Source organism: Cupressus sempervirens, chromosome 3, assembly GCF_028749045.1.
Source record: "Cupressus sempervirens isolate cs-2001-9-10 chromosome 3, ASM2874904v1, whole genome shotgun sequence".
In the NCBI taxonomy this organism is placed as follows: Eukaryota; Viridiplantae; Streptophyta; class Pinopsida; order Cupressales; family Cupressaceae; genus Cupressus; species Cupressus sempervirens.
The window spans coordinates 389,132,272-389,152,134 of record NC_143120.1 but is presented as its reverse complement, the minus strand read 5'-3'; the positions used below and the strand labels follow the sequence as shown (position 1 = coordinate 389,152,134).

Here is a 19,863-nt window from a genome sequence, read left to right as displayed (position 1 = left end):
GAAACCATCACTGATAATCTCTGAAATTCTCCAATGTAACTCTCCAAACTCTCAACTTGCTTGAGTTGAGCCAACTCTCTGAAGTATGATTTTGGGTCTTTCTTGTCAAAGCGTTCCACCAATCTATCCACAAACTCCTAATAAGATGTGATCTGATTATGCTACAAAGTAACTAACCCATGATACCACCATTCGTGCACTGTACCCTCCAAATGCAAAGTAGCATACTTGATGGCTTCCTCTTCTATCATGGGTCGAAGCGCCAAGAAAGTATCCAACTCATAAATCCATGACTATGCAGTAGTTTTGCCACTTGCACCAAACATAGGTAATGTAAGCTTATTAGTAGCCTGCTTGAGATCCTTATTTTGATTCTAAGGTCTCCTCTCCTGTCAGGACCTATAGTAGTCCATTCTCGCTTGTACAAAACGATCAAAATGCATGAGCTCTCGAGCTCCTGGTGTCAATCGTTGTCATTCATCATGAGCAGCCATATATACATCACCAAAGGTAGGCTCCTCAACATCTTCAACATTCTCTTCTACTACACGTTCCTCTCTCAAGAAGGTGGGTCGTGTAGGTCTATCTGTTGTTCTGGAAAGAGTTCTATGAACTCTAGGTGATCCCACTGCACTCCTGTTATCCCCTTGGCCTTGATTTCGTCTATCCTATGTGTTCATGCGCTCAACCACAGTGGTGAGTGCCTACAAAGCCTCAGCCATCCGCTCTTCTCTTGTAACCATTGCTCTAAAAAATTCCCTTGTTTCCTGATCCTCATTCCTATTGTCTCTTGGTGGGCTACGCTCTTGCCTATCACCCATGGTGTCTGGCTACCTGTCAAAATCTTGTTCCCTATCAAACCAAGCTCGCCTGCGAGTGTAAAATCTATGAGAGCCAACCCCAAGAGGCTGCATGTGATTGCTAAACCCTCAGGATGGCAGGATTTAGCTCTGATGCCACTGTAATGAGCCTTGCTCAAACTGACCACAATTTGCCCTAATTTGTTGCTTGTAATTTTGTCAAAAAAATATTGTGCAACCCTATAACTTGTTGGTTTGAGTGCATAAATGTTTTCCCAATGATATCCAAGGTATTTACTATTTGCAAAGAAGACCTATGATGTTTAGACAAGGTCCTAATGCAATGCAGATTTCTTTTTGTATTTTGAAATGCAATAGATGTAGTATCATGACCTAAATGTGCAACTTATAGTCATTATATCAAACAGTTGACATACATCCTCAAATTTAACATTCAATGCTCAAAACAACAAGTGATAACTTCCAACTATTGATATGGTATTTAGAATGCAATCTTCTAACAATGATGTCAATGCCAATGCCAAGACTCTTGGCTTACAACTCATATAATAATTACAAACAGATCTGATACAAATGTTCACCTACAGCAGCTACCATGAAATGCATCTAAATTATCATTAAGCTTGTATAAATCAAAAGGAACCTGGAACATGAAGTTGACTTGAAGCTGTGATGAATTAGCAAGCAATATCTTGAATGATAATGACCTCTTGATGCCGAAACAATTCTCAGACCCAACCGTCCCTGTTCTGATATAAATTAATTTCTATAAATTAATTCTCAGCTTCTATGTCCTCCAAAATGCATCCAACTCCATCTTCTAACCCTCTTATGAAGTGCGCCCAGGGTAGAAGAGAGAATCAAACCAAGTTGAGGGAGTTACAAGCAAAATCATGGCCTCCATTATGACTGTAATTTTCTGATGTTTGAATTATCAGACTTTCCCTATGCAATCTGCCCCTTTTATGACCTGGAATCAAGAAGAATTTGCTGCCAAATGAGGAGCATAACAATATACCCTGCAAAGAATCATCATCTCCACATTGTCCCATGCAAAATTAAATGAATATGTTGCTCCTCTATGCCAAATCGAATCTCCTATATGCTGGCCCTAATGACTGTAATAATATCAGACCGATATCAAATTATAATGAAATCTCCAGCTCCAAGTTTCATCAATGGAAGCTCAAGCTACTCCAATTAATGGCTCCAATTGAAACTCCAAACCAGCAAAAGAACTTGGCCCTTGGCCACCAATTAAGCACAAGTGAAAGGACTGAAATATCCTTCCCACAGCTGCAATAATTCAAGTGATATTTCACACCCTCAAAATTGCTATCAATGGGAGTTTTCATTCCCAACAACAAATTGATTATCTGCAGACCCACTTGGCTCCACAAATACTCAAGAAGAAATCATCAATCATCAACATCCAATCTGCCTGGTGAGAATGAAGCCCAGGATGCCTATTTATTCTTTTTTCTCCACTTTCTCCAGAAACTTCTAGAACATTATTTTATTTTATTTAATAAGTGACTTTATAAAATATTTTATAATTCAAGTCACTTTATTAAATTAATTAAATATAAAGTTACCTTTTTAATATTTATTTATTTGATAACTTTATAAATAATTTACTAAATACCATTTATTTATTTAATTAAAATAATTAATTAGTCATCTTCATTAAATATTCATTATTTTGGACAACTTAATTAATTAAACCAAATTACCTCCAAAATGGGGACATTACAATATAAATTTAAATAACATGTCAAAACTAGTTAAAAAGCATAAGAAATGAATTGAGAGAATGCACAACTAAGGAAATTGTTGAAAATTATAAAAATTCATAGCAAGGAAAAAAATTGCTAAAGATTTTGCAGATTAGATAGAAACCTAAGTGGTCTCGATTGAAGGAAAGCTCCATAGTTAAGTGCATTTGAGATAATGTAGTACTAGGATGGGTGACCTCCCTTGAAGTTGTGGTGCTTCATCCTTGTGAATATCTATTATCACCCAAGTGAAATGAGTGCTAATTCAAGCCATGAACTGCTACTCATGAAATATGGTTCAAAGAAGATTGACTTGAAAATAGGGAACTGAGTATCAATAAAGTGTAACATAAACAAACAAACAAACAAAACCAACATTTTAAAAATTGGGAAAAGAAAAATTGGAAAAAGAAAAAAAAAACTATGCTAATCAACAAGTACTCACCTGCCAAGTGTCTAGTAACTCGCAAAGAACTCTTGGCTTGTGTGTACTCTTCAGGCTCTAAAACTATGAGGCAAACAATAAGTGTACAATTCCCTTACAAAACCAAAGGATGATAAGATAAAGTCCCTTGATGCTAAAAAAATGCTATTTTAGATGTTGTGACTGATGATGTTTATCATGCTCATTGATTGAGCACAGATCTGCTTACTTAAAAATAGAAGGGTGAGTTATTGCCAAAACAAATCTATTTTGAAGGAATCAAGGATGACTTCTGGCACTCAAACTAATAACTCAAACTTCACAGGCATTTAGTGGCATGTCAAATATTAACAATAATCAATTACAAGTGCAAATTGCTACTAGGCGGCAGTTAATAGAGAGAGTCAATCCACAATTGGAAATTATAATAAGTGATTACTTGTACAGCTGTAACAAAGAATAAACAATAATTGAATTAAGGTCCAGAGGCATCTGAAAGGTTATGACCATTGAAGAAAAAGGGTATATAAGTTGATAAATCAAGGAGAAGGAAAGGTTATTCAGCAGATATAATGATCTGTGTTTTCTGTATAGAGTATGAATTAATGATTCTGAAATCTTGAGGATGAAACCCCTCATGAATCAGAAATTCAAGGATGCAAACCCTTAATTTCTTCATCAAGTTGGTGGACAAAACCTCCTAATTCTAGCAGAAATATTTCAAGACATTTGTATAAAAGAAATAGCTGCAAACCATAAATGGGATTACAGCAGGCATTTAAAAATAAATCATATATTTTCAAAATAATATTATATTTTGAATCTGAAATATAAATCAAAATTATAGAATTGTATTGGTAATTATTTATGCAATCCCTATTGTGAGTGTGGATATTTGTTTAAGGGAAAATAAGGAAATTCTAGAATGGGTGATGAAGGGTGCTCCCCTTAATACCATGAACTCATAACAGAAACAAAGAAATAATAGCAAATGTGAGAACAAAATATGGACTTCTTATTTGCACTACAAATGCAATATTAGGGCCCATTTGGTTGATGGAATAGGAATAAAAAAATTGGAATATGATTTTTATTTTCTGTTTGTTTCATCACTTGGAATAGGGAATAGGAATACATATTCCCATTTTGCCTCGAAAATGAGCTTATACCCATTCCAAAAAATAGCTGTTATTGGAATAGCCATTCTTATTCCCAATATTACATGTCCATTCTCCATTCCTATGCCCACAGCCAAACAGGCCCTTACAGAATTCACAAGTACAATATGCTAACCCACATGGGTGCCTTCACTACAATAATTTGCAAGACGAGTTGTGAACTATCACCTAGAGCTGCTCTAAACAATGTTCGAGCCTTTCTTAAATAGGCAATTTTATGCTACCCGAGAAGGTTCTTGACATTGAAACTTAATACCTAAGGCCGACAGACCCTAACAATACACATAGAGTCGGCCAAATACATCTTTGACAATTATTTTAGATATTTCGGGTAGCCCAACTTTGAAAGGCCATAACTCACGAACCGTTACTCCGATTGGCTATTAGAACCACTTTTCGAAAACACCAGCTCCTGATCTACAAGCTCGGAAACCGCACTGGCGCTCTTTCATTGAGTTTTTGGACCCCTCATCCAAGCACTCTAAGGCCTCCAACGGTGAGCCTGAAGATTTTTCTACAAATTTTTCCACCGAAAATCCACAATATTATGCTTGAGCAATGAGATTTTTATGGTAGGCTTCCAACTCTAAAATGAACCTTTCTGTAGAAAATGAGAACATTCCAAGCTCATATGACAAACTTACTAAAAATAGCAAGTTCCCATAAATAGTAACCACCCTGTCTACTAATCCTTATTAAAATAGAAAAGACTGAAAATAAAATATTTTTGAGTGATGCAAGATTGCTCTTACACCCAGGATGCTCTTGCATCAATGGGACACTACATTTAGATACTTACTCAAGGTGAATAGCAAACGAAAATGATGACATACCGTTCATGATTCATTACTCATCAAAATGTTATTATTGTCTATAATTTCTTTGTTGCAATTTGTTTCTTTCTAAACATGTATCTAAATTACATTTATTTTTAGTGTTGTCAACTGGATAACTTCTCAGTTCTGATTCATTTGTATGCTTTAACAGGAAATTTTGTTATTATGATAGCATAATTATCATGATAAGACATGTCTCTCCAAATTTATTTAAATTTGCATCTAGGGAGCAGCCATTTGATCAAACCTTTTCAAGTTGAATTTCCTTCCTTATTAGCATATATTGGATGAAATGATAGATTTAAGCAGGTTTTGCCTATGTAGAAAACTTGGGCTCATTTTTAAGAAGAGATTGCTAACCATGGGGACTAATACCAAGAAGGCAAGGTAAGAGAGAGTACTGACTGCATATTAATTTCAAGAGGCTATTGTTGGAGAAATAAGGAATACCTTCCATTTGAAAAAGTACGATACAAAATTAATCAGGTTTCCGATATTCCCCTAGCAATGTTAGGGGGTTAACAAGTCACTTCACATCAGTGTTACGGGACTCGGACTCACCTCTGACTCGGAAAGTCAAAATCCGACTCGGACTCGGACTCGGACTCGGCGACCGGACTCGGCAAGGACTTGGAAAATCATACAAGTATAATAACGAACTTTTGAAGGAAAAAAATGAAAAACATAATATAAAGTTGAAGATTTAAGATTTAAGATTCAATCCTTAATAGATTCTTGACATGCCACATCGTTTTCAGAATTCATATACATTGTAAAAAACATCTTCCGGAAATCTCTATCTTTTTAAATTTTTTTTTTTTTTTAAATTAAAAATAAATAAAAAATCAGAATCCTGGGTTCTGGACTCGTCCGGGACTCGGCAGAGTGACTCTACCAAGACTCGGCCGAGTCCGAGTCCAGAGGCAAATTGCCTCGGAAACATGGACTCTGCCTCGGACTCGCAGAGTCCTGGCATGACTCAGCGAGTCCCATAACACTGCTTCACATTAACAATAGAGAAACAGCTGCCAGGTTAAAAGAATTTCAATGGGAAGTAGGATTTGATTGAACTTGAGATGAACATAACTCATTTGCAAGTGAAATTAAACCTAAAAGTTGTTTGAGATGGACAAAAATGGGCAATTCAAGAGAAAATAAACACAAGGATAGAAACTGACAGTTTCCATCATTGCCATTTTTTTCTCAATCCAAGAAACTCATATCAGAAGCAGCAGCTGGGATATCTCATCAAACACCACATCAGCAGGTAGAAGATGAAGAATTTTTAAATTAAAAAAAGGGTCAACTTCCATTCCCAGACCAAGCAATTAAACAAAAATCATTCTCAATGGTCATTTCAAAAGGAGGATATCGATTAAGAAAAAAGCGAAATAATTGTAAAATTTCTATAATTGACAAAGCGTGGTTCAATTGTTCAAACTTCAAAGTAATGCAATATCTAACATCGTAAGAAATAAAAGCATTACCAATTTTTTTCTATAAAGTTTTATACCATGCAAAGGTTTCTCCACATTAAATATTTGTGTCTTCCAAGTGCATGCATGTGTACTTTTTATTCAACACTTCAAATGAAAATGATAGTTGTGCCTACGTCACATTGACTCTTTCAGTTGTATGCATCCCTCCCAATGGCATGCACACTTCATCAAGTAGTGCACATCCATGCAGAGCAAAACCAAAATAAACGCTCATGAATCATGAATTAACTTTCAAATATCATCCATTTCTATTACAAAAGATAAACCATTTTTATGACTACTGCTGGATAATATTAGAACTGATTTCTTGTTGAGAGCTAAGGCAAGTTAGGTTTCTTAGCTTCTGACCTTTCATTTAATCTATGTGGTTTGTACAGAAAAGCATTCCTATTTTTCACTTAAAAACCGCAAAATCACTTAGTTCTGAAGTTGTCCTCCACATTGACACATTTTCGGCTCAGCAGCAAAGCTTATTCAATATATCCAATACTTGGTTTCCTAAAGAGAAAATATTATGGTCTGCCATTCAATTAATATTGTAGTTTGTTTCCTTTCATGGAAAAATTAACAATTGTGGAATCATTAAAATAACATTAGTTATTTTTTTGATCTGTTTTAACTTCTGGTGAATAGTGTTTACTCACAGGATATTCAACTGCTAATAAAGATCACCCTTTAGTTCCTTCAACATTTTTCCATAGCTAAACAAATCGCTAGTTGCATGACTCACAACTACTAGCAAGTTAGTTAAAGTGCACAAGTACAAGCAAGTTCAAGTGCATAACTTGGCTAGCATTAAATAAGATAGATTGATAAAGAAAGGATTTTTTTTAAATTATTCGAATCTGTTTTTATAAGCACTCATATTGGAGCACTGTGCATTTATTTGCAAATGTTTGGGAATGAGGATTGATCGTGACTACCAAAATTATCAACTCCAATTCAGTCGCATTTGACAGGTATATAACAATTTTCCATTATTTACTTTTTTTTCAAGCCTTTTCATTTAAATTCCTTGTGTGGATTTAGTTATTTACTAATTTACTTTTCTTTTTGAGTTAGCTTGTTGTAGCTGCTAGGGTTTTGTCTAATTTTCTTCAGTTTCACTAGAATTTGATTATATTTTCCTGAAATCAAAATGGCATCCACAAGAAAGAAAGGTTGCAGCAAGGCTAGGGAGCCTGCTTGGAAACATGGGACAGCAAACACAAACCAAAAAAAGATAATCTATAACTATTTTGGGATGTCTATGAAAGGAGGCATAAATCACCTCAAATATCAGTTTGCACAAATCAGTTGCCATGATGTTGAGCTATGTAGAGGAGTGTCTCAAGAGGTTGAGCAAGAGGCAAAAGCATTCCAAGCACACAAAAAGGGTACAATAAAGGCATCTGCAGGTATCATGGTTTCCGTAGGCTGAAAGGGAGATATAGGGAGCTCTTTTATTCAATTGAACCACATATATAGAAATTAGGCAGTGGAAACAGCTCCACTTCCTACTTTTGTTCCTCATAACACTCTTAATTTGCACAATACATGGAATAAGGAATTGCACAACAAGCCCAAGTTGGCATGTGCCAATTTTTAGTACTATAACAACATCCCATTTAATGTCGGGAGGAATTCTTGTTGGGAGCGATTGGTCACTGCATTGACTATAGTAGGCAAGGACTAAAGGCACTGAGCTCTGATAAGTTGAATGAATAAGCCACTATTGAAGGATGCAATCAAAAACACGAATCAGCTAGTAGATAAATAAAAGTAACTTTAAAAAAAAAGGTTTGCAATTCATTTAATTTGACAGGTGGATGGAAGTCAACAACCCCACCTCGCTTAAGTTCCTCGTGGCTTCAAGAGAGTGAAGTTGATGGCTCCAATGAAATAAAAAAAATTCAAGCCCTCGTTGATCTCGTCCATCAATGAGGTGACAATGGAGGTGAGAATAAAGAATGTTATCCAAATATTGATGCACAGTGCATCTACCTATATGACAGTTGATAGAATTCTTGAGGCGATCCATACTACATTGTGTTGAAGACCTTGTGTGGCCCTCTAAACTGAATTCCTCCTTGAGGACACAGGGAATCTTAGTGGGGTGAAAAGCATGGTAGGAGGAGAAAGGAATGTGACAAAATACAACTACAACCACACATGGGTCAGGAAAGAAGCTCATGTAGTTAGAGGAGGCAAAACTCGTGTCTAATTTTATCGCCTTACAAAGTACTATGACTGTGTTCCCAACCTTAGGTGAATGTTTGTGAGCACTAGGCAGCTTGACAATCCTTACTCTAGAAAGGTAGAGAAGGTTATCAAGTCCATTTTTTATAATATAAGTGCCAATTGCATAGAGATCATAAAATAGGTTTTCATTCAAAAAAAGTTTGTTCTTTAATTTTATAATATTACAAGTTGTTGATTTTGTTAAATTTGTGATTTTCTAATTTGTAAATTGAGATTTTTTCAAAAACATCTAGTTTAGTCTAATTTTCTATTTATTTTTATATGCTCTCCTTAATAGATGTCAAAATTGTTGGTCTGAATGAAGCCATGGACAAGGCCAAAAAGGTGATTTCACATTTTTATGGGGTGAATAAAAATAAATATGAACCCATCTAGCACATTATTGATTGTGGGTCGAATTGACAACTTCATCAATATACATGTTATCAGCTACATTTGAATCCTAAGTTTTTCTTCTCCACTTCATTCAAAGTAGATGAGGAGGTTATTAATGGCCTCATATATGTGTATGCTAAGGATATTCCCCATGAAAACGTTGAGAAATTATACATGATGAGTTGCAATTTATTAGGGGGTGAAGTAGAGATTGCTTTCACCACCTCAATGTATTGGAAGGATATCATTATGTTGCCAAGTAAAAAAATATATATGTTTAATTTCAGTTCATCCATATACGTTTAATTTAGTTTATTGTTTTCTTTAAGTTTTATATTCACTAAATCCTTACAATGTTATAAATGCCATCCTTGTATATTTTTTGTGGAAAGATTTTGATGCAACAACACCTAATTTTTAAAAACTTATCATCCACATAATAGTCCAACACTGTAGCACTTCAAGTTATAAATGCAATTGAAAAGTTTTTGAAGCCATTCGAAACAAACAAAAAAGTTGGCTCGAAGACACTTGAATGATCTTCTTGTTGTGCAATGCAATTTTTTATTGTGCAAAGAAGGTAGAGGGACGAGATATATGAGGCAATTGACATCAATAATATCAATGTGCATTCAGATATGGTTGCTGAAGATGAATTTGTATGTAGTTTTGGCAAGGGATATAGTTGAATGTAATGTCCCCTATTGGGACATTATTTTTCCCTAGAGTTCCCAAATAAGGTAACTATAGACTATATTTAGGAATGCAAATGGTCAACTTTATATCTCAAATTAAGGCCTACAACCAGGTTAGTTATCATTATGAAAGATAAATAAATATATATTTTCACAATGTCGAAATAGAATTAAAACCATCATTTAACATAACATACATGTAAGGCCTTCCCCAATAACCCATCCACATTTTGAAATACCATGGGACACCATACAAGGGGCCTTAAGCATATCCATTAAACCAGGAGCACAGAATGACACCCAACACCTGGCCTTCCATCCCCACTCAGGGTTTCTCTACTCAAATGGACCCTTACGCTACTTGTGTTCCTTGTATGTACCATCCTCCTTTCATAATGGGGCAGCATATTGGTTGTACGATTTATAGGAATCTTCATCATCATCATAGGTGCCTACATCATTATTAATTATACACAAATTAGAGCATAGATTATCTGCATAGGTGCATACTTCTTATCAAATGAAACACATACAACAAATCAGCCAAATCATATTGTAGTGCATTATGATCATACCAACAATATTTGACCAATATATGAACTGCTATGTGACATATTAATTATGAACGCTGTAATCTTTTATTTATCAAACGATGACTTTTACTTCTTCAATATGACTTGACTTGATTAATGTATGAATAATTAAAATAGAATGATAAAATTGAAGGAAAAATTGATTGCTGACCTATTTGCTTGATTCCCAATTGATGTTTAATAGATGATTGGATGATTTCCCTTATTTTATGATTCGATATATGACTGAATGATAATTGAATAACTGGGAATTCATAAAGTGAAGAATGATGATTGAGTGCTGATTTGATGTATTAGTGAGTGATGATAGGTAAGCCCTTGAATGCTTGGAATGGGTTCTCCTATATTCTTTATTGGTGAAAGGGTTGCCAACTTTCGTGAGGATTGAGTCGCCATTTTTTATTGTTGCTTTTGAGAATAATATATCATTCCTCCAAATTAATTTCCCTTGGATCCTCCTCACATGAAACCTTCTCCCCCTTTATATCTTCCAACGAGAGGGAAAAGTTACACCTCTTCATCATGTCTGCCCCTTGGCAAGAGTCATGACTTCTCACAATTACCACCTTGTGAAAGAGTGACAACCCTTCATCATTCCTACCCTTTGAGAGAATCACAACCTTTCATAATCATGGCCCTTTAAAAGAGTCACAACCCTTCATTATTGCTACCATTTGAAAGAGTCGCAACCTTTCATAATACAACTTTTTGAGAGAGTCAAAACCCTTGATATCTTTTGCCTTTTGAAAAAGTCACCACCTTTATTTTCTTCTCTATTAATTCTTTCCACATTGACATCTTCCCTTGTCTCTTCCCCTTCTCCCTCTTCAAATGAAGTTCTCTTCTCCCTTTTATATGTGATGTTTGAGGGAGTCACAACTTTCATCTCATGCCTCTTGACCATTCGTTGAACTTAACCAAATTTTAGTTATGTTATGATTGATTTTATTCTTTTATATTTATTATGTAAAGTTTATTTTTATTACTTTATATTTTATTTTTAATATTAATGTTTATTATTGAATTACATTAAAAAAGGGGGCATTACATTGAATTGGCGAGGGAGGTAGCCGAATGGGAACCAGAAGTAGCAGCATATAAGGAGGCAAAAAAGCAAGCCCCCAACAAGGGTCCATCACATTCATGTCATTATTCTATGCTTGTGATTCCTGCCGAGATTGGTATTGTTCCTCAATAAGAAGGTGCAAGACTACAACCTACTTCATGGACAAACCACAATATTATTTGACATTTGGTCATCAAACAAATTCATGGATTATGAAAATTGTAATTATAATTATTTAAATTGAAACTTGAGGTTCATATGCACTGAGCTCATTATATCGATAATGTGTATTGAACTCTAATTTTGATCTATATATGAAGAAAACCAATCATTGGTTCTCTAAAATAAAGAGTATGCCTGTTTCTAAAGAATATTTTTAGAAATTTATGTGCCTTTTATGTTCAGAAAATTTACCAAAAAATTTCACGAGTTTTGGAAAAAAAATTTGGGTTGTTGAGTTATTGCCAACTATGAGTTTTTGAACCATGGATTTTTCAAGTTAGTAAAATCATTACATACAACCATGGAGCAATATAAAACTAGGATGGGAAAGGGAGTATGCTAAGAAGCATAAACAAATGACAAGTTTCACACATACATTCACCTAGCACGACAATTAACACATATCCAAACAAAAAAGTAAGGAGAAGCAATAGATGTCTAATACAAGTGACATAATACTCTGAGAAAGCCATAACATGAATTGATCTTTTGGATTACCTCTGTACAGGTCCAAGACCACGACTTCCAACAACCAAGATGTCTGGACGCAATTTTTGCACTTCTTGGCAGATAACTTCCTTTGCATCTCCTTTCTTAACCCATGCTTCACAAGGAACCTAAAATAGTGGATGAATTCTTCAGATTGGAGGATCACATGTATAAAAATATAGAAAGACAGAACACATATAGCAACACATGTTGTAGCATAGCATCATATATTGCAGTATAACTTTCATTGAGGAAACTTTTACCAAAAGATAAATTTTCACTCAGGGAACTGGTGAAAGAGATATTTAGATAACGTAATGAAGCATATTGTTTACTTAGATGGCTATAATATGACTCAACTGTAACTTGAGGCATGACGAACAAAAGGCATGACGAACAAAAAGGTTACAAAGAGAAATATAATATCCGCACAGAGATCTTTGTTTTTGCAAATAGCATCATCTCAAACAAAACAAAACAAAACAATCAAATTTAAAAAAATCATTCGTTAAATATACTTGCATACCCCAATTTCATTGCAGTGCTTGACAAAATATTCCAACAAATGAATTCCTCTTATTCTATCCCTGTTACTGGCATCCTTGAAATCATCTGGTGAGGCATAAATGCTATCCATATCATCAAATCCTGCAATAAAATGGCATACAACTTCATTATGTCATGAAAGGTAAACAATATTCACTTGCAGAATTAGCATACTATACAACAAAAGTAGCCTCTGCAGAACCCTTCAGCGAGAAAATACAATGTAACAATTCAATCATAACTAGCTCAAACAATCCCAACCGCCAATCTCAAAAGCGTGAAAAAAACTAAAATAAACAATGATCATAAAATGCACAGTATAAACTTATAGTTTTACCAAACAATTCTGTAGAATGCTCAAATTCTCTGAAGAGACCTTAACGAGAAGTTGACCTATGACATTTAACATATCGATAGCTCGTGTTGTGGTCATTCATACATTAGTTTAAAAAGTACGGCTTATGAAAAGAAATTCAAAGAACGCTTAGCAGAAATTAAAAAAACCGGGTTAAAACCTCTGCTTTACCTGAATAATCACACACTCGTAAAAACAATTTACATGGTAAAGCTTAAATTCCATTAAACCACGCTTTTTTGAATATGACAGTTCATCCAGCTTGTTAACGCCAACGGAGACGCTTATGTCAAACATACGCGATTATCTACATTTTGAAATATGTACAACTATAACTACAGATCCTTGTTTAGTAAATACTACCCTTTTGTAGCCCTCCACTCCTTTCAAGATTAAAAGTCCTTTTTGCATCTAAAAAACACTCTGCGAGTTCAACAATTGCGCTCAAGACTACAATTTAATTGGTTATCAAATTATGTATAAAGCGAAAGAATAGCAATCTGAGAGATAATAAGAATAAGAAGAACAATACTGATCTTAGTCTATAACCCTGACCAGATTCTAATGCATATCTTGTTTCCTTCCGTTTTACTTCCATGATGTTAACAGCTAACTCGCAAATCTTTAGGTTTTGATCTTTCACATGCTATTTAATTCCATTGTTCTGACTTTAAAACTTCTACGAAAACACATAGAGAGATCATGAAAAGGGGACAAGTGCAATTAAACAAGGATTCACCGGAAATAAAAGAAGCAGCTTTACAGTAGATGGAACCCCAGGCAGAAAACATCAATTCATATGACAAATGAGAATTCAAATACCATCCTCGTCTGGTACTTGCACATGAAGAATACAAAGTTTGAAGAGGTGTCTACAGGAGGTCTTCACAAGTTTGTTGAGAGTCCAGTGGAAAGCATTGACACTGCTCAGAGATGCATGCGGATATCCTTTCACTGATGATCTACTCACTGCTATCAATATTGTCGTTGCTTGTTCTTCCGCGATATCCATACTCTCCTAAATTTGTCCCAAATTTCAAATCCAAATCATTACCCACTATTTATGTATCTTTGGCGACACATTTAACAGGAAACAAAAATGACTCGACACGGAGATAATGAAGGTTAACGTCCACCATAAACCATGTTTTCTTTTCTGTTTTTTTAAATTGAAACAATATAAGATATTTTATTTCAGTTACTCTCAAACAAGAATACTACGTGTCAATATTTTTTCATCATCTTTTTGCCCTTTTCTCAGTTCCTCTCAAACAAGAATACTACGTGTCAAGATTTTTTCATCATATTTCTCCCCTTTTCTTTGTTTTTTCTATAGTCATGATGGATCATGGAGTGAAATAACAACTAAAATTTTATTTGTTATTTTTAATTTGTGTTAGTCTATATTGTATAGATGACATCATAAGTCACAAATGATAATTATTTGTTTGAGAACTCATTAAAATGTTAAATGGCACAAATGATGTCTCAAGTCACAAATGATAACTCTTTCTTCCATGACCCATAAAATGCTGAATGGCAGAGATGATGTCATAAGAAAAAATAAATCATCACTCTTATCAAAATATATAATGCTAAATGATAGAAATGATGTCATAAGTCAATGTTTATTTATTTTTAGTTTATTAAAATTGAAACAATTTAAAATATTTTATATTAGTTAATGTCAAGACAAAAATACTATTTATATTTTTCAATTTAATTTTGTTATTAATTTAATCAATCATTGATTGTATAGAATAAAAAATAAAAAATTAATGTAAAAAAATTTAAAAATGCCGAGAAAAGCAGAGAAAGTGAAAAAAGTAGTCTATTGCGAAAATAATTTTTGCGCAAATCAGAAACCCTCCCGCGACAGAGGCAATATAGTAAAACAGAGCTATATGAACAATGCAATATTACTAGCAAAGGAACTGAGAGGAAGGCAAGCACACCCCTACGTTCCAATCAGTAACAAATTCCAAGCACTTGCAGATGGCGATCAGAAGAAAAATTCATTCCAAGATATGGTTAAAATGCACGAAACTAGGATAGCAGGAGAAACAAGCATGTCCAAAACTAGGCCTCTACTTCAACCAAAGGGAAGCAATTCTAACCTAGTCAGAAACCAGTTTGGAGCACCCACCAAGATCCAAGAGAATCAACAAAACTGCAGAACACCCAAAAAACTGATAGAATTCGAAACCCTAATTCAACTTCATACAAAACGCAATGAGGTCATTCACAAGTCTCAGAATAGCACAAATGAACATGAATGAAAGACTATTGTAAACAGAAAGAAGCTTAAACAAAAAAAAACAGAAACCAGACTTCAAAACCATACAAAAGGTGTGAAGGTATAAACTAGTGGATTAAAAATCAAGAGGTCTTTTTTACTAAAACCAAATACCCTGGCAGAGAAAAATGAAGATCTTTGTTGAAGCAAAGCCAATACAATAAGCATTTAAATCAGCCCACATGGATATTCGAGCCCAATAATATACCCCTAGTTCCTTCCCCGCCACAAATACGTGCTCTAGTTGATAGACAGGAATCATATGTTTCTATATCAAAAAATCCAGAATCAATTCAGAGGGAAACCAAAGCACAGTCTTGGTCAACATACATTCCACCCCATCGGAAGATGCAAAATATATGAAGCAAACTGAGTGATGAAAGATACCCTAAACAAAGCAACACTGCAAAAAGAGACAATGTTGATATTATAATCATCAGCAACATATATTGTGAAGCAAAATGGAAGGAATGTGCAAAAAAAGGTATTTATGCATATTGGAATGGTCCAGACAAATATAGAACCAATATGGAATGGAACCTAGCTAAAATCTGTGAAGCAAAGGTAAGTAACATAATATCCCATACTAAGCATTATTGGTTCTGCAATGTCAGGATATAGATTCTAGAAATGAACTTTTAACATTATCACACTACTATTACAAAGGGCATCATATAGATTTCATAGCATTGAAGCCAAATTTCAATGAAAATTATAACAATTATAAACAGGCAATCAAATGGATGGAATGTGCAAACATACCACCAGAATTAAATGAAAACCACATTATTAAAAGAATAGGTCACTCTCTAGGAACTCTAATAGGATTTGAATCAAGTAAATACAAAATAAGCAAAATAATTTTTTTAGTTAAAACTAACCAAAGCAACTCCTTAAACAAGAAAATCATAACAAATAGATCAATATACAAACTAACATTCACTGAATATACAAGAGAAATCAATAATATTATAAGAATAGACTTTAATAGCACTACAATAAAAAATAACATTAAGAAATTACTAAGGGTAGGCAGGAAAAAGGATGGAAAAATAGAAGAAAACAAGGCAAAAACAATACCAGAGAAGGATAGAAATGAAGAGATGGAGAAAGCAGAGATAGACCAAGGGATTGAAACGAAGAATTCAGAAAGGAAAAAAAAGGCATAATACGAATGAATGACAAACACAGACTATCAACATTCACTAGAAAAATATAGAAAATGTTAGGATTGCAAAACAGAGATGGACTCAATAGATGAGATAGAGATCAATGTCAAAAAACTAAAGATGCTCACTAATGAGATCTTGCTATTACAAAATGATCTAGAAGACTAGTGTATCATAAAAGAAGTTAATCATACAATACACAAAGGTAAGGAAATTTGGAAGACAGATGTAGAGGAGGAAATACCAAACAACAATAATATGCAATTTAAACCAGTAGAGGAAGAGAATTGTAATAATCAGTCAAAAATAGGGAATCGCAGAGAAATTGAACCAAAGCAAGAAATAAATCAAGAACAAGATCAAACAATGAAGAAGAAAGAATAGAGTCCAAGTATCCCATAGTAGATTCAGCACAATGGAGTAGTATAACTATTAGCAAAAAAGGAAAAATGAAGAGCTATAAATTCTGGCAGACACCAAGTAATGGAAAGGATATGTTCAATCGGGACAAAGAGGAATCTAGGAAGGAGATAGATACAGGAAAAGTGGTATCAAAAATAGAACAAACTAATAAGTAAACAAGTATGCAACAAGAAAAGCAAGAAAATCAAGTAGACAAAATATGGGAGGATTATGGACCTTTGGTGGAAAGCACCACTAGAAAGAACAAAACAATAGAAAAAAGATTGGAGGAAGAAGGGCAAGGTCTAGTGTAGTGCCTGCCCCTAGTTTGCATTTTGCTTTCATTGCCAAACTCTTTTAGGCCAGTCTTATGTTTGATGATTAGTACTATTATTTTGGAGAATATTAGATATTGTTTTACATTCAGTTTATTATATGATGAGATTACTTGGTACTCTATGTTCCATGTATGTATGATGATTATTCAGTGTTTTCGATTAATGATGATGATTAGTTAGATGGATTATAATATGTGTTTGACTTAGGGATACTTACCCCATACTGCATGTGTATGGTCTGTGTGTTTGTTTTCTTTATGTATGGTGTTTCTGATGTGGTTAAGGAAAGGAGTTGTAGTCACCTGCTAGTCGGGATCTACACGATGCACCACTTCCTGCCATTGCCTGTTTAGCTTAGTATATATTGTGTATGTACATGCGTGGATTTTATGCAGGTTGCAGGTACCAGGTATCGAATTCCCTGAATTCCCAGGATGAGCATACCCTATTGCATTATCTCAATGGTAAGAGAGGGGAGATAAATCTTAAGTCCAAATCCTAAACCTTTAAGCCATTATCCTAATTAAAAATTACGACAAGTATCTGAGTCAAGTACCCTCCGAATGCGTTGGATGACGTTAATTTGTGATTATAACCTTTTGTTTGATTTAGTATGTGTTTTGCTATGATGGGTTTTCGTATGTCATCTTTATGAGTCTTTGGTGTATTTTCTATTAATTAAGTCTTAATAAAAGGATAAATTAATGATTTAATTTGATGGAAAATTAATATGATATTTTAATGTTTAATTAATTGAGAAATTAATTAAATAAAAATAATTAAATTTGGAGATAAAAGTTTAAGGATAAATTTAGAATGTGATAATATTTATTTAATTTAATAATAACATATTTAGAGTTCATTTTTAAATAAATGCTAAATATTATTGTTATTTAAGTTAATTAAATATTTTATCAACTAAGTTTCTAAAATAAATTAAAAGTAAAAAGATATTAAATTATTAAAAGATTCTAGATCGCATGATGCGAGCATAAGTTGAAAATAAAAGAAATTAATTAAAAAGATAAAATAAGTGAAAATAATAATGTTATTTTAATTGCATAAAGTGCACATGATTTTAAACTTAATAAATTAATTAAAATAGAAGTCAAGTGGAAAATTAAATAAAATTATTTAATAATTCATTTAACGTGCATGAAAAAGATTAATGTAAGATAAAAGAAAGATTAATAAAAGTTAATATGGAGTTAAGGGTTGTGAGCAAGGAGTTCTCCTGGGGTGAACACACAATTAGTGCTTCGAATCAAAGAGAGAACTCTTTATCACAATTGAAGGGTTCATTTTTGGGGGACGTTGTTGGAGGAGGATTTTGGACACGAATTTTGGAAACGAATTTTGAAAGTGAATTTCAGAAGGAGAATTCTGGAAAAAATTTCAGAGAAAGGTTCTTGAAGAGGAGCGAATTCTCTCACAGTTTTTGAGGGTTGCGTATTAGCATCAAGCTCAGGTAGGGTTTTGTGTTTTGATCACTGATTAATTATGCAATTATCTCTTCCTGTCTTCTTCGTGCCTATGGATTGTAAATCTGAATTCTCTGTAATGAAAGCTTAAATATTTCAATATAGTAAATTAGTAAATGCTTGTCAATATATTCAACATACATAGAGATTAGAAAAGTGATCAGGAATCCTCATTTGCTAGATTAAAGAAATCAGGATGTAATCGGGAAGGGTTGAATTTTAAATTAAATTAAAAAATTAGATTGAAAATTTGGATGGTTAAAAATATCTTCTTTATCAGAATATTGATGAAAACAATTTCAAAAAAATATATACATAAAAGAAGAAGAAGATGGTTTGTTTCATAAACTTTATATTTTACAAATTTAATAAAATAAATAAATTTATTTAAGAACGTTTATTTTTAAAATCATAAATTAAAATTATTAAAAATTTTAAAATGTTATATAACTAAATTTTATATTTAAAAAAAAAAAATATATATATATATAATAATACATTGGGAGGGGCGAGGAAAAACCCCACACCCCCCCCCCACGCTTACTTCTCCAACGCTACCGCAGCATACTCTGTTGCGGCAGCAACAGAGAGCTGCGACGACCACACTAAGTGGCTAGCTGGTGAGCCTTTAAAAATGCCTTTTAATTGTATTTTATTTTATTTTATAAAAAGTTTTTTAAATTGTTTTATTAATATAATTATTATTTAATTTAAATTGTATTTATTTATTTTAATTATATTAAATTTTAAACTAAGGGTGAGTGAGTAGCCAAGTTGGTGTGAAGGTGAGTCGTGAGGCGTAGTGTTAGGCTAATGATCCCGGTGCTACGCATCAACTCCGGTTCGAGTCACACTAGGTTTACCACAAACCCTTTTGGCCAACAGTGGCATGTTGTGATGGTTAAGTTGTTGCATTGTTATCCTTGCCATCAAGGTTCAAATCTCATGGGGATGAGGTCCCCCGTTTGTGGCCTCACTGGTTCATAGCTCCAGGTCAAAGTGTTTACCCCTCTTTCAAAAAAAAAAAATATTAAATTTTAAACTATATTGAATTTATATTAT

General features: G+C 33.7%; 1 protein-coding gene and 1 long non-coding RNA gene across 3 annotated transcripts in view; one reads left to right on the top strand and one right to left on the bottom strand.

Moving 5' to 3' along the window:
• The window catches only part of LOC149566648 (Adenine nucleotide alpha hydrolases-like superfamily protein), a 62,449-nt gene extending 48,303 nt beyond the window's left edge, over positions 1 to 14,146 (bottom strand). The window contains exons 1-4 of one of the 2 annotated variants that reach the window (XM_089819951.1): positions 13,938 to 14,146; positions 12,741 to 12,862; positions 12,224 to 12,342; positions 9,906 to 10,296 (exon numbers count right to left, since the gene is read on the bottom strand). In XM_089819951.1, coding sequence (XP_089676077.1) covers positions 10,287 to 10,296; positions 12,224 to 12,342; positions 12,741 to 12,862; positions 13,938 to 14,127 — 441 coding nt within the window. In that variant the 5' untranslated portion in view covers positions 14,128 to 14,146 and the 3' untranslated portion in view covers positions 9,906 to 10,286. Of the gene's footprint in view, positions 1 to 9,905; positions 10,297 to 12,223; positions 12,343 to 12,740; positions 12,863 to 13,937 lie in introns of those variants that run through there. The other variant, XM_089819950.1, reaches the window with a different exon arrangement.
• LOC149566647 (uncharacterized) overlaps positions 1 to 19,863 on the top strand; it is a 278,515-nt gene that overhangs the window by 166,209 nt on the left and 92,443 nt on the right. The window lies entirely within an intron of this gene.